A 26,032-nucleotide genomic window follows, 5' to 3' on the forward strand; every position below is an offset into this window, starting at 1 on the left:
GGTTCAGCTCTGCAGCACCAGGCTGCCCCTGCAACACCCATACTGATGATCCTGCTCACAACCATAATTCATTACGGGTGGAGACTATCAGAGAAGAGCGTTGGTGAGTAGTGGGACACAGAGAGAGCAAATTAACTCCACTCCCGTGGACCGCAAAGTTCAGAAAGACACAGCCTGTTACCTCCACGAAGAAAGTCTGTAAGAGCAGCAAGCACATAAGGAAGGTGAACAGATCAATGCTTCCTCACATAAACATCAGGGATCAGCACAGGTCAGGAAAATTTAAAAATCACTGCAAGTCTGTTGGCTTACAAGTCTCCTAGAAGTCTAGAAGTATATGGAGATGCAAATTTCCTGGCAAAATATAGGTAGTGTATGAAGCAAACAACATGGGAAACTAGGATATACGGGCTCTGCAGAGAGTCAGTTTTTGGACCTCAGCTCTTCGGTTCTTGGCTAATAACTATATGCAAAATAAGAAAGAAAAGTTCATCCCATTTATCCCACCTAGAGACAGATGTCTCACACAGACATCAAGTATCTGCCAAAAGAGCTTCCAAAACTTTCTGGAAGATGTTCGTCATAGAGGAAGAGAACATGTATGATTTAGTACAGACAAACAATTAAAACAACGTTAATCTGAAATAAACAAAAATTAACAAATCCACCTCCACACCAGCCCAGCCCGTACTAGGTCTCTCCTTCCACACGCAGGAGGAATTGAAGGTGAGACAACAGCATGACAGGGCAATACTGCTTAAGAGTGATAAACTGATGCTCCCTGCTCATAACCCGTTTTTAATTTTTAAGAAAGAAATCAATAAGTGCAGATAAAACACAGAAGGCTGTAATCCCTGTGAGTAATCTTGTCACAACATGTGTTACTGTAGTTCTACACTTTTACCTTTGCACTTTGTTGTGTGTAACAGAGCAACATAATTAACCACTGGTAGGTAGTGTTTACGTTAGTTCTCAAAAGGTTAAGAAGCTGATTATAGCTAAAATCAGCTTTGCCTGGGGCTTCAGTGGCTCTGTGTAATCAAATTAGACAAGCAGGGCACAGTGTCACCTAACACAAACCAGTGGCACTTTCTTCTCTGCTTTGACCTTTTTCATTAGATGAGCAAGCCAGGTTTTAGCTTATTCCAAACATTTTGAACAGATTAGTTCCCAGTAAACTCCAAGCGATAAGCCAGGCATTAGTGCACACTGTTTTTGTAGGTGACTCGGTGAGACTGCACTCAGGAGATTATTTGGGGGTAGCGCCAGCTTTGCTTTCCCCTGAAATTAACCGTTTGGTTTACATTTTTATTTTGATGGAAACTGTTTTTTGAAGGTGAAAAGCAATAATTTCAAATCCCTAAATACCCTCGATCACTTTCTTTGTCTTGGACGTTTTAATGTTTTGATTTTAGAGATGGAGAGTGGTTTTCCAAATCCAACACCAAACAGAAAACTTCATAAACACGGTAGATAATGCATTAGCATTTCTGAGAAGCCACAGGTAATGCGCTCGGCAGAGTTACGGCTCAGCCACGCGACGCAGCCGCTGTACTCTTTGAAGTCAAGCAAGGTGAATGGTATAATGGAGGAGTTTAAGGAGGTTTAATAATGTAGAGAGAAGAGCAAACCAGCCTCACATCAGAAGAGTGCTTTCTGCACAGCTACACTGTAACTACATTTAAATGCAGACTGCAGTGCCGGTAGCTTCCATAATCTCAGTATCTTTGAACATAAAGGGAAAAAAAGATTAACCAGGCAAAGAATATACACAGAAAAATAATGGCAAATTTAGATAAAAAAATCTGCAAGTTAAAAATGCAGCATGCTCTTCTGAATTTTATGCACTAACATAAAAGACAGTGGCCAACTATATTTGTTGAATCTTTACATATTTGTTCCCCAACTTCAGCGGCAGCTCTGCCTGTTCAGGTACTGTAGCCAAGTTATGGGGAGTTTACGCTGTGAAAACAAGCAGGCATGTGAAACAATAGCTTCTGCAGATGATTCGTGCTTACTCGTTTACAGACAATAAAATCAAAACTTGTTATTTTAATTGATTTAGTCATAAATGCAGAGTTACAGAAGTCAAGTCTCTGTGCTTGCACAGTCCGATGATTCCTGCTAATCCAGCAGTACTTAACAAATTCACATGTGGTTAGCTTGCCTTGCCATAGCTGTAGATCACATTTCCATGCTGCAAGCTGTGCAGAAAAAATCAATATGCCAAGTTTAACATACGGACAGGAAACATGATGTCCTCCTATATTTTCAATGAACTTCAAATAACTGTGCTGTTCCTACTCTACAGCATATTTGAGGGAAAGGCATTCTTGAGGAAGAAGAATGATCTATCACACAGTGAAATACACAAAATCACGACTCATGGAATCACACCTGGCTCTATCGTAACAATCTACTTCAAATAGTACGGCATTATGATTGCCTCCTCCTGCCTTCGCACTTCTACAGCAGTGGCCTGCCCTTCAGACAGAACACACGCTCGCCATGCCTCTGTCAGGTTTAGCAGCGAGTCCCTGCTGCCTCGTACAGCTCCGTAACGTGGGGGGGACAGCAATCCTTCCCCCCCAGGCTGCCAGAGCCCTGTCTCCCTTCCCTGCACCTCCCGTGACCCGCAGCCCACGGCTGGCACCACATGGCGGCTCCTCCACAGGCCCTGGGGGCCTATGGTGCCCTGTAGGCCTGATGGCGATGGCTGAAGGCCTCTTTGCCAGCAGCAGCAGGACAAAGGGGATGACTCGAAACCCTTGCAAAGACAGTGGGGGTGTTTCCAAAACGTGAGGCTAGGCAGGGAAGCAGAGGGATCGTCAGCTCTTTCACCGGTAATTTCTCTTCATTGCAATGAGCGGCTGTAAATGGATTAATGGCATTTAGCTCTAGAGAGCATGTCATTGATCTGCACCGAACGTATAAACTGTTATATAAAACACACTCAAAGACTCGCGCTTGTTCCTAACTTTCTATTAATATGTCATTTGCAAGACAAATTTTATTCAGAGATTAATGTACCATTTTAAAAACCGTAGGCATAAAACTCCCAATCAGAAAATAACAATGTAACAATTTTAAGTGTTGAATAATATTAATACTAGAATAAATTACAATTTCAGTACAATTTAGGCTTCTTTTATCAGTTCAGAGAATGTAACGTAGTCCCACACTATTACAAATGAGTTCTTTCACGGACTCCAAAAATATCAAATACACAAACTTTACTTCCACAATCTCCCCTGATAATGCAGGAGAATTGATAATTTTGTGGCAATTGCCCAGTACCTACAGACTGCTTCAGGTGTAGTGTGCGGATGTGTGTGAACGTATGCCCCTTTGCAAATCAGAGGACGCTACAGAGCATAGATGAGAGCCAACCTCGAGATACGCGATGCTGAAGTGATGATGGTACTGGTGTCCCAAGGCAGCTCTGCCTGTGCCAAGCTACCAACAGTGCAGACTTTGTCCATCCGTCAAGCCTCCTGTACAGGGCTCCCGGTTTGATAGCTAACATCTGGATCTAAATAATGGCCTACACAGCTTGCTCACTTCACTTGGGGGCTTTTATGGGGGGTTGCAACACGGTCAGGAAACTTCCTCCACACAGACAGCTTCATTAGAGCTGGCCAAATGAGACTGTGCATATGCAAATCACTGCTGAGTTTGTACTAGATCTTTAACATCTTAATGCCTCCATTTGCTTTTTTCCCCTGACTTTGACATTGCTTCACTGTGAACAGCTATATTTAATTTACAAGTTCTTTTTTTTTTCTTTTTTTTCTTTTTTTTCCCTCCCCAAAACCAGGAGGCAGGAAGTAGATGGGTGTAACTTGCAGAGGCAGCTGAGATGAGCTGCTGGCAGGGTGAAGTGGTAGGTTTTAGTAATAGCTGGAAGCCGTAAGAGGTTCTGAGCTTTGAAGTCAGTGCAGCTTTGATGTACTGCTCCCATAGTTAATCGCAAGATAGTCTTGAAAGAAAAAGATTTCCCAAATACCATCCAAGTGTCATTGCTTGTGAAATCCTTGAATGATTTTTTTTTCCTAGTGAACTTTAAATCTAACATTGGGCTGCTCTCACTGCCTCTCAGTCACTCTTAAAGTATATTAATCAGTTAAAAAGATGATTAAACACATGCTCGGTCTGGTCCAGGTGAGTAGCTGGCTGCATGCTGCTTTGCCAATGAACTTTGAGTACTTTCTTCGCTGCAGCCATCGTGCTCAGCCACAGCGAGGAACCGCAGAGCAGGATGGTGGCACGGGAGGAGGTGGACAGCAGCCTCCAGGGTAGCTGTGGAGGAACATTTACTGATTTTTCCCATGATATAAATTGTCCTTGAGTTGAACACTCAAGCAATGAGAGCATTCATTTTTATCGAAAATATAAACAAAACTATCCCTGGCCAATTAGGTTAAAAAAAATCAACTCATAAAAGCATCTTTTGAATATTTAGCATCTTTTGAAAATAGTTGTACGATATCCAATTTATTTTAATAACTGGATTTTAAGCCTGAACCTACTCTACATGTCAAATGTCATTATGAACTACATGCCAAAGTGCAGCAAAACAACCATTTCCAATGAGTCCAAAACTATCAGGTCAAGAACATCAAAGGTTTAAACCACAATCCCCATCCTACAACGAAAAGCTCTTTACCTGTGCACATTTATATCTGAACAGAAAGGGGAGACACCATTCACAAACACCCATGTCTGTCCAAATGGACAGAAATAAAGAAAATGGCATGTGACTGGTAAATTATGGGAGAGCAACACGTCAAGGTTAGAGGTCAGTGAAGATTTCAACAAATCTCAGAAGATATGGCAACAGATTAAGCAAAGGGATAGACTGCCCTCCAACCCTAACCTGTTAAGACCTTTGAAGTCTTGTGGTGACCTCTATTCTGCTCTTTCATATTAGTTGTTAGTTACACTAATTACAGCCTAATAGTGCACTGGAGCCAGGCACTTTTTGCAAAGCCATCTGTAGGAGGGCTATGTGTGGCACAGTGACCTCCAGCTGAACAGAGCTGTACATGTCACAGGCACTTGCCCCTTTCAAACAGTGGGCTGCATTGCCTGTCGCAGGTAACGAACTTTAAGGTGTTAGTAACTTCAACATGTTTTGCACGCTCAAGAAGCAGACACAACATTTTGCAAGAGAAATCGTAAGCTAAATAAAACCCTAGCCCCAAACTTGGGTTAGTCTAAGTGGGGTCTGACAAAAGTGCTGAAACAGATTTAATTCTAAGAACAGTTGTAATGTGTGCTGGCATAATGATTACCAAAATAAGGATGTAAAGTGCAACCCCTCATAAATACTGCATATTCAGCACTGAAATCAAAGAAGTAACTTAGTGTTGCTGCCAGTAAGCTTGAGTGAGGGAGTGTGGGATTAGATGTGGAGTCTATTTGCATCGATTTTGCATCAATATCCATATTAATGCTAACACAATATTGTATCATATCTGGGGACAGCATTCAGCTCAGAGTCTCTCTGGCAGCTGAAATATCACTTGTAAAGCTTCAGTAAATCATTTAGTAGCATTAAACAAAGTCAGGCACTAAATCAGAAGAAAAGTTCAGAAAAAAAGATGTAGTGCATAAAAATCATACCAGAATTAACAAAATGTATAACAAAAGAGCCTGTGTGTGGAAAGAATAGCTATTCAAAATCAATTTCTATTTCCTCATTTATACGAGGAATATTTTTTACATGGTAGATAAAAGCTTTGCGTGATGACAAATCAATCCACCTGCAATTGCTAGGAACTCTGTTACCAAGATAACATAATTTGTCTGCGGGTGCAAACTCTCTGCTGTGAATACACCTTTAAAGAGACACAAATAAAAATGTAGTTTTAATGAAGACACAAATGAGGAGAAACAAGGACTTCTTGCATCAGCTAGTAGCAAAGCACTCAGAAAACAAAATGAAAGTCTGACAGGAAGTGATATAAATGCTCAAATATGATTTAATCTGGATTTCCAAACATTTAATAAAACATAAGCTTTATGATCAGCATGCAGAATAATAGAAAAGATCCTGACTTCTATACTGAGCCCTGAGCTATCCTGGAACAAAGATACAAGGATATAGGGAGATATAGGGACTGATCTTCCCAAGCTCACATACGTGCACCTCATACTTACTAATACACAATTTGCAGCTGATCTCTCTGCTTAGAGCATGCTCTTGCTGGGTTTGCTCAAAGAGAGTAACCCATGGCATCCAGCTGGTGGGAAATCACACTGCAATTTGGCACCATCTCCTCTGCACTCTCCTCCACATGGCTCATGGTTTCTCTTCACTTTGTCCTTGCCCAGAGGGAAGTAAGTATGAAAACCAGTGTCTTGTGCAGTTCTTCTGTCTGTCCCTGACTCCTTTAGTCATCAACAAAAAACAAAGCAACGCAGCTCTTCTCAACAAACCTCTTTCTTTGGCTTCTCTGCAGAGGTATCCTGTCCAGCCGGATGCCAGAGCCAGCGCAGCTGCACCTGGGTGCAGCACCACAACCCTACAGCGGGGACTGATGGCTGCAAGCACAGCCAGTCCCACGGACAGCAGCAGCACAAGGCAAGAGCCAAGGCTATGCCAGAGTTGGCTGTAAGGATGGTCTGACGCCCCACTGCTCAATCCAGCAAAGATCTGCCTTTCCAGCCATAAGGCTCTTACATCTCCAGATTTACCTTCTCAGAAAGGACAATGCATTTACGAGGCACAGGTAAAAGTAATTGATTTGCATGGACCCGCTAATTGAAGTGACCAATTATCAGCTGACAGACTGTTTAGTGCTTTTTCAGCTCCCAGGCCCCTGAAGCTTGAACCCTGTCCTCTGCACACTAATGCAGATCTTTGTGGAACACTTATGCTTTCCTGGAGGACAGGAGATGTGTGCTCTGAGGCTGACAGAGAGAATTACAACAGACAAAGCATAAAGCAAATGGTTAATAAATTTCATCCAAAGCTATTACAAGAAGGAAAAAAAAATACACTTGAATATTTGTATTTAATTCACACTCGGCATTTGGTTATAGTAGTGGTCTCCAGAGACAAAAGGACAGATGTGAGACCCACCAAAACCACCAGGAATCTTTCTCCTTTGGTTTTAATGGCAGCTGAGTCAGGTCCCTAGCAGTCAAAAGAAATTTGCAAGATTCATAAGCTATGCTGAATTTGTAAGCTGTACCTAATAGAAGAGTCTAAGTTCTGCAGTCAGTAGTAGGAAACTGTCAAAATCATAAACGTCTGGAGCACTCTTGAAATAAAACAAGTTGTACCTTGCAGCTCTTACATGCATTAGTGTTAGACTCCAGCACAGTACTGCTTTAGGAAATCTTCAACTGTTATCCTATCTGTGCTTGATCGTATGGAGAAATACTGAACTTCTCCATACTGAAAGTATGGAGAAATACTGGGAATAGAAAAGATTTAACTAAATGGACCAAGCTGCATAAGAGGATGTCTATAACTCTGTCCCCACATACCTCAAATAACAAGTATTTTAATCTAACAAAGAGTAACAGTGAGCCCTTGAAGTTCATTTATCCTAGCATTGCAAAGTGACACCAGTTCTTAGGGAACAAGTGTTTTGAGTTTAGTACACATTCCCCATATGTGCGGCTGTATCAGGAAAGCACGCGCATTGGATGGACCAGCCACAGTGCTGGCACCTTCTGCTAGGGCTGGGCTGCTCCATCTTCTGCCCAGCATGAGCATTCAAACACCACAGAAGCACCTCTGCGTTCAACACTCAATTCAGTATATTGTTTAAACTCCGACATAAAAGCACTGACCATTTGGAGACAAAGAAGGAAATGACACATGCAGATATAAAAATAACTTGTTCTGCCTAGCAAAGCTAAGGTCTGCCCTCATCAGATGTGGAAGCTCTCAGCGGGACTCAAACAGTTCCTCATGCAAATATCTAAGGGTAAAAAAATCGTATCTCAGATTGCAAACATATGTGGGTTTTATTTATGTGTAATAAGAACTATATATGTGCATGTAATGGTTTATAACATGTACCATTTAAAATGATGTTAACATAAAAATATCAGATAAAGTAGTAAGAATTTTTATATACAATGTCTCATTTGCACAGAGATTAAACTAACAAAGAGAAATGTATTATCCTGCCCTTAGAAGTAGTGATGGGCACTTACTAGCATTTGTTCTGAAGTACACGATGTTTGCCTTCAAATTGCCTACTGTACTCACAGCAGCAATAATGAAAATCTAAAATGTCTTACTCCATTAAATGTGTGGATTATTTCTCTACTGAGGTGTTGTAGGTATGTCTTGTAAACTTACCTAAAAAAAAAAAGGATTAATGTGGGGAAAAAACCTTACTCCCTTTTTAATATAAAAATTGGGATATAATTTTAAAAATCTTATTAAGCAAATTTGGCTGACCAGAATAAAGTATTTCCTGGAAAAAATACTTATTTTTAATACATGAACAAATGTCACACTGAGCAGAGTTTTTATGTCATAAAGTAAGAATGTAATGTCTGCTTCAGTTAGCCTTGTACTTAAAACGACTTGTGCAAACAATCAACATCTGAACATTAGTTATAAGCAGTTGTTTGCTTTTGCTTTTAATAAATAGATAGCAATCACAATGCATTTAAAACAAGTCACTTAACTGTCCCCGTGCATTAACATGATGAGATTAGTTGCTGGCATTGGTTAGCAAAAAATGACAAGTCCTCCCAAAAGAAAATTGGGCCTTTCAAATATAGCCATGTTCCTTGATAGGAGAAAGTTTAAAGTGCAAATATACTGTGAAAAGGGCCTCTAAAAATGGCATCACAGCGCTCCATGTTTCTCATCTTTTGGTTATTTCACAGGTTGGGAAACTAATCTTCTCAGCTGAGAGATACTTGGAGCAGCCAGAAAACTGTTAAATTAGCAATTTGAGGGCAGGGTGCTAAGAAGGCAAATATGATACAAATTTAACCTCCATGTGTTGCAAATAAATGTAATTTATGTGGCAAAGAAAAAGAAAGAGAATGTTAAAATCAATTCTATGCCACTGCTAGGAGTTTCTCCAATTCTTGTTTGCTGTCCAATCACAGCAATGTGCAGGAATTTGTTATAATTGGCATTACTGACAGCTGTTAAGATAATTTGTATGCCTGAAATATTAAAATGTCTGTTTATTACCTATTTACAGTGATCCAAGTGAATAAAAGTGCTGAGGATGAGACACCCTGTTCTAAAAACACTATTATTTATTCCAAAGACAGCAATAAATCTGAATGTGAGTCTTCAATGGATGTATGCCAGTGTGCCAAAAATGCCCAAGAGGAGATGATGGTAGGGAGGTTTGTGACCTGAGCAAATCAGAGAACAGAATAAGTTTATTCTCTAGCAAGCAACTGCAGTGCATGGAAATTCTCCTTGCCCTGGAATACATCAGTTTTGGAGGTAAATACTGCTGGTTTCTTCTGGCCAGTTCTACGTCAAAATTAAGAGCTCCTAAAAACAAGGAATGGTAATTTTCTAACACCAAAAGATATAATGCTTTCCATGAATTTACCATTTTGGACAGTGTTGTGATGGATAAAAATGGATGAAATCACTGGGCTGGAACTGGGTTGCCTGGGGCCAGTGAACCTGACCTGATTACATTCAGTCTGACTGAGCAGAGAAGTCTCAGCCAGCAACACGCAAGTTTGGTGCTTCAAATGGCTGTTTTCCTCAAGGTAGGAAAAATACTGGCAGATTTATTCAAGATGAGATATTTCAACATAAAAGAATGACTGATATCTTAAAAAAACAAAACATAAAAAAAAAAACTTTGTTGCGTGACAAAGACAAAACAAAACCAAAAAACCCGCAGAGCTTTAGTCCTTCTGGTTCAGTGAAAAAGTGAAGTCAATCGTCGGGTATAGAAAAAATGTGGTAATAGCTTGTTGTCGTTATGAAAAGATGATAAAGAAAGCTAAAGTTATCAAAGCAAAAACAATCTATGACTGGCAAACAGCACAATGAGGAACTTTTTTTTTTTTTATATATATATACAAGCAGCAAATGCAATCCATAGCAAACATATGTTGATCTTCAGATGGAGATGGTGAAACTGTAAATAACACAGAAGAAAGTATGAAATTGTTCAATATATGTTTCTATTATCTATTTGGAAAAAAAAAGGCAGGTGTTTGCTGAAGTTCATTTTATTTCAACTCATCAATATATTCCCAGGGATAAATATTTCTAACTTGGCAGGCTTGCAGAGTTTGTATTCAAGATTCATAAAAAGCTAACTGGTTACCAAAGTTCATTTTGAATGAAACTTAAAATATCAGAGAAATTAAAGAAGATGGGAGAAATCTCAATCGAACTTTCAGAAAAGACTATCTGCACAGTTAGCTTGACATAAATATCAAGAAAAATAAAGAATAAGTGGATATATAGTTCCATAAATCCCTGCTTTAGGTACCGTGGACATGAAGAATCAGCTCTTCCCACTTTTTTATTGCGACATGTCATGTTTCTCTCTTTCTCTATTGCTTTTCTTCCCAGCTAATCCTGTCTTCTTTAAGGAAAACAATCCCAATTCATTCAAACTTTCATTGCAAACCATCTGCTCTAGACTTCTAATTATTCTCAGTGCTTACCACTCTATCCAACTGTCTGATGTATTCTGGTGGGTAACCATTGCTTACCCACATGTTCCTAAACTTGTGTGTTTGCAACAAGGAAGATAGGGGGATCTAAACCTGGAATTTTGGAAAAGACTTCCCAAGAAGGATATGGCAACACACAGCACAAAGGAAAGAACCAATTAGACAAGCATCTGCCAGGAAATGATGTAAGAATGTTTGATCTTGCCTTGGGGTGGGGGATGAAGCTGATCCATGTTAAAAATCCCTTTCAGAACTGTGATATTGGAGATTACTAATGAAGAACTGAGATAAAAGAATGTAATTAATTAAAGACAATGTAACTTACTGGCAAGTAAGTCTCTAACAAATAAACTCAGTTCATCTTTGATGAATTAACATGCTTAACTGGTAAGGACTTATATGCAAATGAAGTATACTGATTTTTTTTTTCCAGGCATTTGACTTATTCCTCCAGAATATTCTGAGCAGCTGAACGAATTATGCCAAGTTTCCTATGCATTTTTGGAAAGCCCTTTGTCTTCCTTTTCTTTCCAGTAACTACCTCCTGCTTTTCTCAGGTTTCCCCTTAAAACTCTGGAAAAAAAGACCCTATATCCTGTCATTATATTGGAGCCACATACCTGCTACAGTTGGCTGGCTGTGACTGCTTCTTTGCTAGTTGTTTGTTTCCAGGCACCATGTATATCACCTGAGTTACTCTACCTTGTCTTTCAAAAGAGACATTGGAAAGTCTTCCTTTTATGAGGAAGACCCATTTCTCATTTCATCTTCTATTCTGTCTACTGTTAGCAGTAAGCTCAGAGCAACTTAATTACAACTAAAACTTCAAATTAGGCAGAAATTGATCAATGCTTCATAAATTCATAAGGGGACAAATGGCACAACTGTAGAATTCCTGTTTATTTGGGAAAGCATGTTAAAAATCAATATAATTCAATATTTCTAGGAACTTGCAGACTAAGTAATCTGCAAATGTAGTTGTCAGGGAGAAACCGCTATTGAATAGAGATGTTACTAACAGAGTGTCCTAAGGCTATTCAACAACACAGGAAGTAAATGTAAATTCACTGGTGGTAAAACTTGTGCGAATGCGAAGATTGGCAGAATGAATATTAACAAGAAGGTCTGCATCCTTTTTGTCCCTTTTTTTTTTTTAATTGTGTATTCATCTGTTTGTTTTTTTTTTTAAACCTACATGCAGTGCTGCCTAACACTACCTCAGAACAAAGATGAAGAGCTGCAGTTACAGAAAGGATACCAAGAGCTGCTGAACAAGCTTCTCCTACACGGCCTCTTTACAGTATGGTGATAAAGGGGTCAAACGTGACCCTTGGCGGATGAAACAGGAGAAAAGCAGGTAGTGAAGATGTGAAGTCTGTATATTGCATTAGTGAGATGCAAGTCTGTTTCAAAGAAAGGATGTTGAAAGACTGACGACGCCACAGAAAAATGTATAAAAGCACTTGAAACCTGGAGAAATTAACTCCAGTTAACTGCAGTGAGACTTAAAGAACTCTATGTATTCTGTTTCTCAGAAGAAAATTGAGTGTTGATTTGATTCCAGTATCTAATTCACTTGGTGAAAAAGCAAATGTACTCGATGGCTCTTTAACTTAGCAGAAAAAGGCACAGCAAGAACTAATGGCTGGAATCTGAAACCAGAGAAAATCAAACCAGAAATGTGCCACTCCTATTAAATGTTTGAAAAATTACAAAAGCAAGCAATGGATTCCTCATCTCTTGAATCCTCCTAGCCAGAGCTGAATCACTTTTGGGAACACACACTTTGACCAAATACAAGTTATAGATTTCAGCATAACAACATCTGCTCAAAATATAAAGAGCTGCATATGAGTGGAGAACAAGTAATTGAAATGTCCTTCCTGGCCTAAACTATATGCGCTTATGAAAGAAGATGAAAAGTGAAAGAGGACATTTCTAAAAATTCTACCAAAATCTGTAAATTTGGATTTGAACAGAAAATGCGAGCTGAAATGTAAATGATCTTTTGTATATTATTGCAATACAAATAAAAGTGTTGCCACGGAATTTCATATTACATCCCTCACGGGTCCAAATACCTCCTTACAGGCTCTGAGGATTGGCAGAACTACAGCTTTTGGGATCGCAGTGATATACCAGATCCCATCTCTATAGATGTTCTGGCTTAATAGCGGTGCTGAGGATAAAGCAGCAAATACTTTTCAAAATGACTAACGGCATATGGAAACAACTTGGAGTGCCAAGACTAATATTCAGCCTCAGTCCCACAAAGTGCTTAACCAAGAGTCACTGAGAACCATGTGAAGAGTTCTGCTCTGGCTGGACTGGAGCCTGTAGATATTCCAGAAGAGAGGAAGGGAGCGAGGACAATGGTCTTCTCACCCACCCTGTGGAAGATACGCTTTCACTACTCCACAGTAAGGACCAAGGTGCACCATCTGACATGAGGTTTCCTGCTTGCACTTGGAGCCTGGGAAGGCATTGTGTGCAGAAATGTGGCGACAAGCCACTGTATTAGGGAAGCTTCTGCTGCAATCAAAAGATAGTGCTGATTGAACCAGTGCTAGACTGTTTTTTAATCACACTTACCATAGTCTCTTTAAAGTGTCGCTCTAAACTGTCACATGGAAATCTGCATTACAGCTGCATCTGCCTATTCAAAAAGTGAACGTATTCATTATTCCTCATGCTGCCATCACGCCTGTAAATGCTGGTGAGGAACCGTGGCTTAGGCACTCTGGCGACACAGCCGTGCAGAGGTCTGGCTCAGCACTACCTGGGCTGGCTGGCATCTGTCTGTGCAAAGGAGAAGCAGAGGCACCAAGCAAGAAGAGCTCAGCTCATGAGTCTGCAATTGTGCTGTAGGGTAAGAAGTCAGCCAGCACGTAGGCAGACTCGGATATATAAAAACTGGTGAGATCATATTCAACAGTATCAGAAGCAATTGTCAGGGCAGTCTAAACATTTTGTAGGAAATATCTGGCTGTAATAATTTACATTATTCTTCATTATCACAATCAAACACTGCCTTGGGGAGTCAAAGGCAAGCATGCATCACTCTAAGTTAACTGTACTCTAAAAAAATAGCAATGATAAATAGATGTGTCTGAGTACAAGAATAATTATGATGAAACATTTTGTCTAGTATCAGCACAGCCCCAAATACATTTAAGTATTTTGTAGAGCAGTACATGAATATGAGCGTGCTAAAAAATAATGGTACTGGTGGTATGTCAAACAACTAATTGCTCACGAAGAAGTTATAAAAATTAATTATAAAATTGAATTCTCCCACTGCCACCACATCTGCTAGTTCAAATCAACACTTTCAGATTCACATCTTCATATCTACTTTTGAGGCTCTGGAGTTCTGGAACAAACACTGAAAAACCATTCAACAGGTCTTTACAGATTTTGTCCTTTCTGAAGCACTGTGAAGCTAAAACTCGAAACACAACATACAAGCTCACATCCATCTAGGTATCACACACGAAACAAAAAGCCGCCTGAAACACCTGAGGCTGAGCAGGAGACTAAGAGCAGAGTTCCTTTGAAGAATCAGGAGCAGGGAAAAGCTACTTACTTCCACACTAAGAAGACATTATCTGAAGCTGGACTTAGTGCACATGTGCAGCACCTGCCAGAGCTGGTGCTGAGACAGGCTGATGCTTCAAAGTGTCTGTAATAATTTCCAATCCCTGATGTACAGTGGCAGAAATGGGAGTGCAGGACCAGCCCTTCCAGCATGGAAGGATGCTCACAGCAGGCTACAGAGCTACCTTCATGCTGCAGATTCCTGCTTTTCTCAGCCCGCATTATTAAAGTTACAAATACCTTACAACAAATTGACACGCACATAAATATAGGAGCCTGCCACTTTGACAGAGCACTGTAGTGTTTAATCTTTTAAGTGAAAAGCTTTTATTGGCAGAACTACATGAACACGAAGACATAAAATGTAAAGAGGTTTACAGTAAACACTGATTACTGTAATCTTAATCTCCATGAATGACTAGTGAATGCAAAAATAACATTTTTAGCACAACGGCTAAATTGCCTAATCTGCCTTCTTTTGAAATGTGCGTGGTATGTGTGTGTGTATTTCTTAAATTATTGGACACAGATCACTGGTCACAAAATACTAGTATCAGAAAATAGTCCAGAAAAGTCTTCATCAAATCGATTAAAGAATGAAAAATCAGAAGCATTGGTAAAACAGGCTAAAAAGAGGGGGATGAGCTAAAGTATTGTCTCAGTGCTTAATGTACTTTATGGTTGCTTCTGCCTTGTTTGCTATGAGCAAGATTCATAAATGTTTAAGGGTGGCAGTTTACTGGGATACAAGGAAGGCCGGGAATAAAAAAGCAGAGAAAAGCAAACTGTGATTGTCCTCACTGTGGCTGTTGTGAACCTCACCCACATAACTCCCCGAGCACAGACCCTGCAGTGCTGCAGAGCAGGAGGTCCTTCTGCCTGAACCCCAGCGTCTGCTTGGCACAGGGTGCCCCCGCGGCTGGTGGGGTCTTTCTGCAGAAACCCTGAACTTCCACACCAGCAGGCAAAAGCCACCTGTTAGACGAAGCCTCTGCACCTCTGCAGCCAAAGGGATGATTCTTGGCTTCACTGCTACCGACACCAGGTTTGCCACACAGGCTTTATCTGACAGCTGGGCTGCAGGTCTGCTCTTCCACAGGACGGCTCGCTGTGCAAGTCATGCGTTCAGTTTCTTGGATCAGTGCTTTTAAGCAGATCTAACAGTCCAGAATAACTTTACTTAAATTTACTGTAGCCCCATGGAAGGATTATTGATGCTATTCTATTACTTAGCACAAAGCAGCAGTCTCCAGGGGACTGTTTAGTAGCATATTCTTGTCTGGATATTAAATCAAGCTATGCCAACGACTCAAAAACAGCAGGTAACAAGCTTTTCCCTGTTTTTCAGTGAGCTCTGCAGAATCTCATCTTTCATTTGTTTTGAACTGCGAGTCTCTTATGCACATACAGAAAAATCTCCAATCTCTTTCCCCCCCACCCCCCGCCAAAGTACATAGGATGTGTTTAACACATGCAGGAATGCTTCTGGCTGTGGTTACGCTGCGAGGCTCAGCAGATGACATCCCTACTCCTTGTTGGGACAAGCTCCATCAAAACAACTACGTGACCTCCTTGGTGGGACAGTGAGTTTAGATGCCAAAAGTCTAGAACAGCAGCTCTGTGTCTGCTCAGTGTGCTGAGACTGATTTCATATTCTGGTACCACGGCAGGTATAGGGCAAGTAAATATAATAGTACCAACAAAATTAATACCAGTAATACCAGTAAAAACTCCACAACATTATGTGCATTTTAACTATTATGACCATGATCTTTATTAACATGCAGCGGATCTTCTGGAAGGCTGGACATATTCTAGGTGGCCTTTCTTGAGAAGGGGATTAAGCCACGTGACCTTCAGAGGTCCCTTCCAACACCAACCATTCCATCATTCTGGCAAGCCACTTTTTTTTCCCTTCTATTTATTGATTTGTAAAGGAAGCCAAATACCTGCTGCAGCCTGTTAGAAATAATACTATTTTTTTTTTTTTTCTGAATTCAAAGTGAAAAAGGTTGTGCTTGCCCCACCTAAGTGAAATTAAAGATTTTATACAACATACAATTCAAGCTTTATGTTTGATACCAGTAAATACTATCTGAGGACTCCCTTGAAATACTATTTCATAGTTTACAGTTGGTCACCAGCACCACCAGCAAGGGTCACACCTGTTCCCCCAAATTCTTCTTTTTTCTTTTTGCTGTAACCAGCCTGATTTCACTTCATTCAGCTCCATGGATTCAGTCTTGCACTTTATTCCTTATTACAGAGGCATATATTCAAGCCTAGGCTCATCCGTGAATAGAGCTTTTCTTGATTACTGTCAATGTTTCATTCCATTGTGTCATCTTGTTTGTCTTTTGATGTTATAATTTCCTTATTTTACAATGTTTTAACTACATTGGCTGCAACTTTTAAAAGAATAACTAGTGATTTGGGGGGTCAACTAGAAAGGCTTTAAAAGCATTTGATTAAGCAATTCATTTTACTAACGTTACAATAACTTCTTTTTATTTGATTATGTAAATGAGAGTTGGTGCATATCCACTTTGGCAAAATACTGAAAAGTTTAATCTCCTAAATAAAGAGCGTTCACTGGTAGAAGTGTATCAGCTAAGGATGGTATCCTGTGCAGGAGCTTAGGAACTCCTCATAAGACACCCCAAAATTACAGTGTTCAGGAAAACAAAGGCCATGCTTACCTGACAAACTTTCCCATGCAGAACTTTCCCTAGTTTCCTGAGCAAAACACTATATTGAAATAAAAGCAACTTAATTCCTGAATTGCAATGGAGACAGACATGGACCCATAAATTTACTTTCTCCCATCCTCAATTTCAGCGGTTGTCACCCAGCACCTGCTCCACTAGAATGGCTTCGCAACAGGCTTGTGAACTTTCTGCTTTGGAAATAGGAGAAATCTTGTAATGTCTCGGAGATGTAAAGAGAGCTACAACAATGACTAGCATTAACATGATACAATCTGTCGTTAAAACTTCTGTCCCATTTTCTGAATGAAATTACAAGTTCACCTCCAACTTCTACAACTCCTACTGCCACTCCATTTTACGTGATGGTTTTTAACGTACAGACTTCTTCTAAAGCCTTCAGTGCTCTCCACCCTACGTTTTCGTATGTTTTTGAATAGATAGGAAATGGATCCATCTCCCCCAAGACAGAAGAGAGGTCTTCTGGTTTTACTTCATTAGGAAGGCGGATAAGGACTGAGGAGGAAGATGACCTCAAGTCTAACAGAGGTCCTTAATGAGGGCTGAAAGTGAATAGGGTACAAGATTGATCCTTTAATGCATACACCAAATAGCACAACTGGGTTACATGGGAGTTTTTAGAAGATTATCCCTTCAACATGGTAACAACCTGTCACAGAACGACCTTATGCTATGACACCAGCATGTACCGAAATCCTTTAGATATGTAGAAAAGACCATAAAGACCCCCACAATACCCCACCTCTAGCCACAAAGAAACAGAATGGATTTATTAAGGATTGCTTTCTCTGTATCACTGTTGTTCTCACGCCCACACTGTTTAATTATTAAAGTGTATTAAATCCTCTTTGTAAGTGAGTAAGACATGAATGAATTATGGCAAACATTTTAATTACTTAATAATATTCTAATCAAAAGCTTGAACAACTCTATCTGGAAATACGAGTTGTTTTTCCAGTTTGATGGCCATTTATTTCTCTCTGGTGATTTGTAAGGAAAATATAAGCAAGTAAATGTGATGTAATACGAAGTATACACTGCTCACAAACAAACTGGGGTTGCCTGTAAATCCCAATATGCTGGCTGGCTGAATATCAGACCGTTTATGAAAAAGTTGGCTCATGAGATACGCCCAAGAGACAGATATTCCTGAACTTAGTTCTCAGTGCAAACACAAATAAAGAAGAGGGTTTCGAGCAGAAAAGATAACTGAATCTTCATTCTGCTGTAGATCTATTAAAAAAAAATCTCCTCTCGTTTCTGTGACTGCTCTGACTGTTATTCATTTAAATACCAAGGGCAATGCTGCCAGTATTTGAGTGTGGGCTATTTCAGTACTGCAATTCTCAGGAAATCACTGAAATAAAATTAGATACTAGTGCTCCTAAATCTAGCAGCATTTCTTACAATTATTACAAATTTCCCTAATGCAGGCTTTCACCATTGCTCATATAAACACACTAGGAATTATTCAGTTGTTCCTCTGTAGATGTCTTAGAGTTGTCCATATATAGAAAGAAATATGAACGAAACATATGAGTAAACTGGTAATTCAGCAGTAGTCACATAAAGCTATCCTATTTAAAACTGTCCTTTTAAGAACCAAGCTGGAAATAGTAAGCTTCCATTTAAATCGTTGTTCAAAATCTCTTATGAAAACATCGAAAACATCAGTGATCTTAATCTAGTAGCACTGTTTGCATGCATGAAAAAAGACAAATAGCCAACTTACTCTTTTACAATTTTTACTTGCTGAGATACCACCTCATTCAAATTAATTCTTCTGCTGGCAGCTTCAGTGTATCTTAACTTCATTGAGTATAAACATTATGCCCACTATGACCCTTCCTCAAAGAAATGTAAAATTAAGGCTTATTCATACCCTTATTGAAGTGTCAGTCAGTTTTTAAATAACATTTAGGATTTCTGTTATATAATACGCTTTATATTATTTGCATAGGATGAATAAAAAGGAAGAAAGGAGAAGCTCAAATGGTCGATTTTCAGTATTGGCAAGTGCACTATAAACACTGACTAGTTGCTATCCAAGCACTCATTTACCTGACTAAAATGACCTCTATAACATGCTGCCTTCCACAATAGCTACACACATGTCAAAGATTGAAAGTGAATTCTGTCTTGAGGAATTCTGCTACTGAAGAATATTTTTCTTTTAAATTGCAGTAGTCTTCCATAAAGGAGTAAAAAGTTGGTAAATGAATGTTGAATCTATGAAAATTTTAGTAATATTTCATTTCCCTAAGCCCTAAAGAGCCATGTCAATGTTATTGCACTGTGTTTGTACAGAGCTGATGATCTGCATGGTTAGATCTCAGCCCACAGTAAAAATGTGATTACAGGTCTCTGGTTGTTGTGAGCTCTCAAACAAAGTATGGCTAATTTTTTTAAGCCTTCAAAGTAACCTGCAGTAAACTAAATTTCATCTGCAATGTGAGGTCTCATTAACAACCTCACATATCTAGACAGGTACAGATCTCTAACTTGTCAAATGAACAACTGTGTCTCACAGACCAAGGTCAAACAGTGCTACAGCTTTTAAATTAATATTGTATAGGCAGTGTGTTCCTTTGAACCTGATTTTGTATTCTACAGAAATACCTTACCTATGGCTTTTAAGAAATCTGATAATCAAACATGAGCAATCAAATCAAACGTACTCAGTAACAGCTTTATGTATTTTAGGTTACTTTCCTATGTAGATTTGAGATTTTCCTGTTACACTGACAATTACACCCACGTCTGGAATTATTACACATTTACAAAAGTCTCTGTATATTATTTCATGTGCTGCTTATGATTTATGATTCATTAATGAGAAAGTATAGCTGAATACTTCCCAAACAAGAGAAATCTCACGTTGTCTTGGACACTGTAAATAATTCGCTATACAAACTAGACTTCCATTGATCAGGACTCAGGGAACTGCTCTGCTTCACTTACGTGTACCTTTCATTAATTCTTGCCTACATAAAGTTAGATGTTTATTCAAGGGCATATAATAAATTTCCCAGTCTTCGTCATCACTATTATTTTTCATAAGCTTCTATCTGTAAGTCATCGATGAATTAAACCAAAAGAGAAAAGGACTAGAAAAATATATGGAGACAGGAGAATGAAAATCAAACAAATGACAAAAAAGTAAGTGGACTGTATAAAGGAGCAGTATTCAGTCAGCCATCTGCTTCCAAGCATATCTTGCTGTTGAAGGGTTAAAATACACTCAAAACCCAATGTATTTTTTAAAGACCAAGCCACTCCTGGGCACAAACAGGTACATCCACCGCCTGCACACAAAGCGACCTACCTGCGGAGACTCGGGGGCAGTCGGGCAGCATCGACTCCACGGCCATATCCAGCGGTTCGGAGCTGGACACCCAGTTACAACAGTTCTGCATGAGAAGACAGGCAATTGTCTGCTAAGCCAAAAACTCAGAGCAAGGATAAACATGGGCTTTGTAAGTTAAGGGTATCGCTTCAAAATGCTCTAATTTACACAGCGGTCCCAACAGGGACTGGAAGGTAAACTACACTAGCTAGGTCATGCCAAGTGATGTTTAAATATTGTAGGTTCATCCTATATAGGTAAAAAAAAAAAATAGGTAAAAAGGGTAAGATCAGGAGGATATTCGTAATGCGCTTAAATAGTATGTCTTTAAGCACTACTTTGAGTGCTTGTGGCCTTCAGTGGGTGCTTGGACCAATTGGAATCTGAACTATCCACTGCACATTTTAAGCCATTTTTCTCTGTAATTGTTAAATAGGTATTTATATAAAAACTGAACTGCTAGCTTCGGAAGTTGCAAAAAGTCAGAATTTTAAGGGTGTTTTGATGGATTATGCTGTGGAGAGAAGCCTGTGAAATTCCAAACCAAGAGATTAGAGTTAAGCATTAAGATAGCAGATTAATATATAAATAGTTGGAAATATATAACTGCGATGAATTGGCACGAACACTTAAAAATGTAAATACTGGTCTTTGGGGGATTATGTTCAGGAAACATTTACATTTACTTTCACTCTTGGACCTCTGAGTGTGATGAATTTACCAGTAAGTTTTTAAATGTTTTGATCCAAATGATATTTATTCAGAGGAGTCTATGAATTAAAGTATTAAATAATACACCTCTAATAAAATATGCTGAAACTACACCAAATACATCAAACTGAAGATTCAATTATAAAGGAAGTACTTTTTTAGTAGGATGTCCTGCCAAACTACAATGATCTACATGGATCCCTTATTACAAATCTGAGTTCTGCCTTTCTCAAAAGTGATTAACTTCATTAAAGAAAAAAAAAAAAACAAAAAACACACAACTTTTTTTTTGGGAAAGAGCCAATGAATTTTCAGACAGATTTCTAAAAAATCATCCCATCAATCATGATTGTAAAAATGGACGATTGCTATTCTGGTAAATAAGCATGTATTGTGTATTTGTAGATGCTTGCTGCCCTAGTTGTGCACCATGGAGTCCGTCCTCACTGTGGAAAGATCCTTGACTGGTAGATCAAGTGTCTTATTGTATTTCCTTAATTCATTCTGTCTGGAAGAAGATGTCAGCTGTGTTGCAGTGAGGAGAGAATTTCAAAGGCTTCAGTCCCCACCAATAAAGGCCGAGGAATGGCTTTTGAATAGATTTGTCAAGGCAACCCTACTGTTCTGGGACCAGGGAGAGCAGGAACAACATAAAGGAAGGGTTGCTGTATGAGATTAGAAAGTGAAGTTCACAAAGCATGGCAGATTTTTGTAAGAAACAGTAGATCAATGAAACTATTGAACTCGGTGGACAAAAAAAAATAATAAAAACAAACACACTATCCAGTAATGTAACTTTTTAGTAAAAAATGGTTAAAATGGAATATTTCACAAAGGCTTCAAGGTTTAAAGTAGTAAAGTATTATACATTTTACAATTTGCATATATAATTTTAATTAACAGCTGAATGTGAAATTGCAAATGTAAGATGGTAGAAATTATAAAAGAAGTAGAATTTTTATGAAGTATTACATTCATTTGAAATAAGTAAAATTAATATTAACTACTGATAGAACACTACATCAGAGAGCTGGAGATAATACAGAAGATTAGCACACAATTAACCAGCTTTTATATACAATGTGACACTTGCCTGTAAGAAATAAGTATTCTCGAAAGCAGTGTCAAGATATGTAAATGGATGATTTGTTTTATCATTCATCACAGCTCCTAATAAATTCAAAAATCATGACTTCTATAGGTACTAAAAATAGGCTACCAATGATACAGGAGAGATAGCTCCAATGAAGAATTACTTTTTTAACAATTCATTCTTTCAATGACAGCAATTAGCCCTACAGACAGGCAGCGATTAGGTGTATATTTTAATTATTATTCATTTTACCAGTAGCCTTAAACCTGATTAAAGTAAGAGATATCCAGGTGATATGCAAGTCTTAATACCACTCAGCCACACTTCACATATGTAAAATTCTTCTTTCTTATAGGAGATTTTCAATGCTAATGTAAGTTATGACACTCCATCCACTTTTTAGGCCATTAATCATTTAACTTATTCTTTAAGATCTGCTTTCTGCAAATGAAATTAAAGGTAATGCACTTGTCTTATTCAGACTAAATGCTTAAAGAAAAATGGAGTTGTCAGATTCAAATTACAGGATTTAAAATTTCAGTTTTACTACGTAACATATATTTTAAGGTTTTGATTTCCCATAAAGAAAATGGGGATTTTTCTGACAGAGCCTGTAGGGGTTACCATTCTTTACATTTTTAACATTTAAGTCAGAGCTGTCAGACTGCATCCCAGGTGATTCTCTATTCCCATCAGTCATGGCCTATAAAACGGTAAGGTTAAGTCAGGAATAGGCAGTCTGCACACAATGTTTCACTAAAACCACAGGAAAAAGTCAAGTTGAACAAAAAGTTCAGGATAAAGTAGTTTATATTTGCTACACACAACTATCGTTTTAGCACTCTGAAATGAGAACACAGAGAACACAGATATGAGCTTGATCTGACAAGGAATAGATTCATAAATTTAGTTAGTCTCACTTTAACAGCAACAAAAAAAAAATTAAATCTTACCAATCCCATACTTAAATATGAAAATTAATAATGAATGCATGGCGTCATCCTTCCCCCAAGGGTGGAAAACTGTGATTGCTGGCCATAAATCACCATCGCATCATCACCAACTAGCCATTCCTTTTATACAGTAGTAAACACTCTGACTTTCATCAAAAAATCTCAGAGCACTTCAGAAATAATCATATCTCATAAAAGCAAGTATTTTTAACCAGCTGTACAAATCAGCAAGCCGAGTCAGGAAGAGCTTCAAGAGGCTTTTCCACCACCACCGTAGCAGGCCAGGAGCAGAACCCCGGCACTCTGTGTGACTTTGCTTCAGTTACCAGTCAACACTTGGTCTACAATCATGTATGTTTTTATATTTCACGCTGACGCTGATTCTTACTATTTTGACTGCTAACTTTGAAGTTCAGTAGCGGCTTTAAGCTCAGTTAGTTTAGGGGCTGGTATGGGGACACAATTCCTATGGTTCTATAATGTGCTCTCTTTCTCACCCTAAATAAATGGTCAGCAGACAGAGAAATGTTTACAGAACCTTATGCAGGCATATACACCCCAACTCTTAAAAAAAAAAAGAAACTGGCCTCACCTCTCGCATCCACTCTCGAATAGTTTTGCCAGCTTCTTGATGCCACACATTGTGAACAGAGTCTGTTAACGCCACAGCAGTTACCTTATTCTTTACTTCTGCCTCTCGTTGAATCATCTGTTAAAAAATATTGGCTTTAAGTTCTTTATTTCTATAGAGCAGCGTCTGCTTAGTCACAGATAATGATCTTAAATTAAAAAAGAAAGAGTAATGCAAGTTCAATACTTGACTTCACTTGTTTTAAAGTTTATACAAATCCTAACAGCTCTAGAAACACAGAAAGACCTAATATTTTTGATAAAAGAAATAATACTAACTTTTAACTGACTGAACTATTCAGTCCTATTATTTTCCATGTGGCTTGACAATTCTAGGATTAAAGGTATCATAGTGAAAAAATGGAAGATTCCCTGAGGACACCTTTTACAAGCTTCTTCAAGTTCCTATTTCTGTGCTTCAGGGAAGCTGGTACCCGTGGTTCACTGTAAGCTACTCATGACTATCATCTACTAATTTTCAGTAGATTGCTGTAGTTTTTCTGATGTACAATCTTACTTTGACTTGTATGGTTTTTTTCTTTTTCCATCCAATTTAGCTGCCTTGCACTCCCACCATGGTCCCAAAATTCTTTGTGGTCTCTCTTATACATATGCTTACCCAGCTATCACCAGAGCTTCTCAACATTTTTAGGTTATTAAAGAGTCTCTGTTGTTGGAAACGACAGTATGACTAAATATTATTAGTACTAAAACCAATTAAATGATTGCTGCAAATAACACGAATGAACTGACAAAGATGCTGTGGAATTCAGTGCTGCTCTGCAAGATAAAAGGGACTGAAAAAGAATAGTTTGATATCAAAGAAAGACAAAAAGGTTTTAATCTCCTGACACAAGTGACCCTAATTTGTAAGACTGGATCAAAGAAAATATAATGAATTATACTTTTAAAACCAGCGTTTCGCAACTAGTGTCTTTATCACTGTGTATGTCACGCTAAAGTTAATGTTTTTTCGGCTTTCTTTTGTATAAATGGCAATACATGCAACATTTCTAAAGCCAGACATTCTTTGTTCATGTTCTAGTAAGTGCTTATCAGCATACCGGCTGCATCTCCACAAACACCTCTCTAAAACAGACTTTTACAAGGCAGATGCGAATGATTTTTTTTCATCAGAAACTCAAAAATAATCACCTCAATCCATATTTTTGATGTAAAAGTTGCATTTATCATTATCCTGTATAAACTATCTCCTGGTATCTTCAAAATACCACAAATGTAAACCTTTCTGATCAAATATTCTTACTTCCAGTTTCATATAACTGCAGTATGACACTGTGAATGTCTTGCCCTTTTTTTTATTTACCTTATATATATTCTAAAATCAGTGTAATCTAATTAATATTCTAAGTAAAAAATATTCACCATTATTGGACAGATAACATAAAGGTACAGCTTCCCATTCCAGAGAAAATCAGGTGTTCATCTTCCTCAGTAGCCTATCATACTGACCATACTGTCAGTATTACGTGATTTAGGAATTCAGCTAAGCTGAAGAAATTTGGGGCAAATGTGTATGAAGATGCTTCTAAGAGTCATCTTCCTTCATGCAAAGACTTGCCACACATATAGTTTTTTTCACATTTAATGCCTACAATATTTGGAGGGTAGGATAACAGGTGCGTGTGTAGGGGGCAAAATCACATATTTTGGACAAAATAGCATCTATTGTAAAATGCTGGGCTTCATTCAGAGGTAACATGGCACTGCCATTTTCAGCCAAACATCCAACACTGAGCGCTGAATTTCAATGTAAACACGAAGATGTGCAGATCCTCTCCACTACAGAGTCTAAGTTGTGAATAAGAATTGCACGTACGAATAATGGATATCTCAGGGCCGTCTTCAGGCAATTGAAGGAACCACCAGTGACTCTGCTAAACTTGGGATGAAACCCTGGAGCTCCACAGGAAGGTGGAGCCTCAGAATGGAGATTTTTATCAACACTATAATCCTCCTCCCCAAAGCTGTAAGAACATCTCAAGCACTGATAAATGCTTTGCCTCTTAAAAGGATGATTCACTAAGATCTTCAACCAGCTTATTTCAGAAGAACTTGGACTCGTGAATATGTCATCTGAAGTAATTTCTCTAGGATTACACCAGGCCCCACATGTGGTTCGGATCTACAAAATAACTGACAAATCGTTTTTTTTTAAATGCAGTTTAGAAAGTACTGGCCAAAAATAACCACAAGACTTATCTCCACAGGTGAGCTAGTTCACTGTAAGGCAGGCTGCACATCTACTGAGCTGCTCAGCACCGTGTCCTGCGTGGATATGCTGTTTGTGCGCTGTGAATGCACCCAGGCC

The 26,032-nt window shown here is 38.7% G+C and overlaps 1 protein-coding gene across 5 annotated transcripts in view; it reads right to left on the reverse strand.

The window, feature by feature from the left end:
- ARB2A (ARB2 cotranscriptional regulator A) overlaps positions 1-26,032 on the reverse strand; it is a 251,607-nt gene that overhangs the window by 44,480 nt on the left and 181,095 nt on the right. For all 5 annotated transcript variants that reach the window (XM_038170230.2, XM_038170229.2, XM_038170233.2 and 2 more), the window contains 2 exons: positions 23,663-23,779; positions 20,293-20,377 (listed from right to left, as the gene is read on the reverse strand). In XM_038170230.2, the coding sequence (XP_038026158.1) occupies positions 20,293-20,377; positions 23,663-23,779 (202 nt within the window). The remainder of the gene's footprint in view (positions 1-20,292; positions 20,378-23,662; positions 23,780-26,032) is intronic.

The sequence above is a fragment of the Anas platyrhynchos genome, chromosome Z (genome assembly GCF_047663525.1).
Source record: "Anas platyrhynchos isolate ZD024472 breed Pekin duck chromosome Z, IASCAAS_PekinDuck_T2T, whole genome shotgun sequence".
NCBI lineage: Eukaryota > Metazoa > Chordata > Aves > Anseriformes > Anatidae > Anas > Anas platyrhynchos.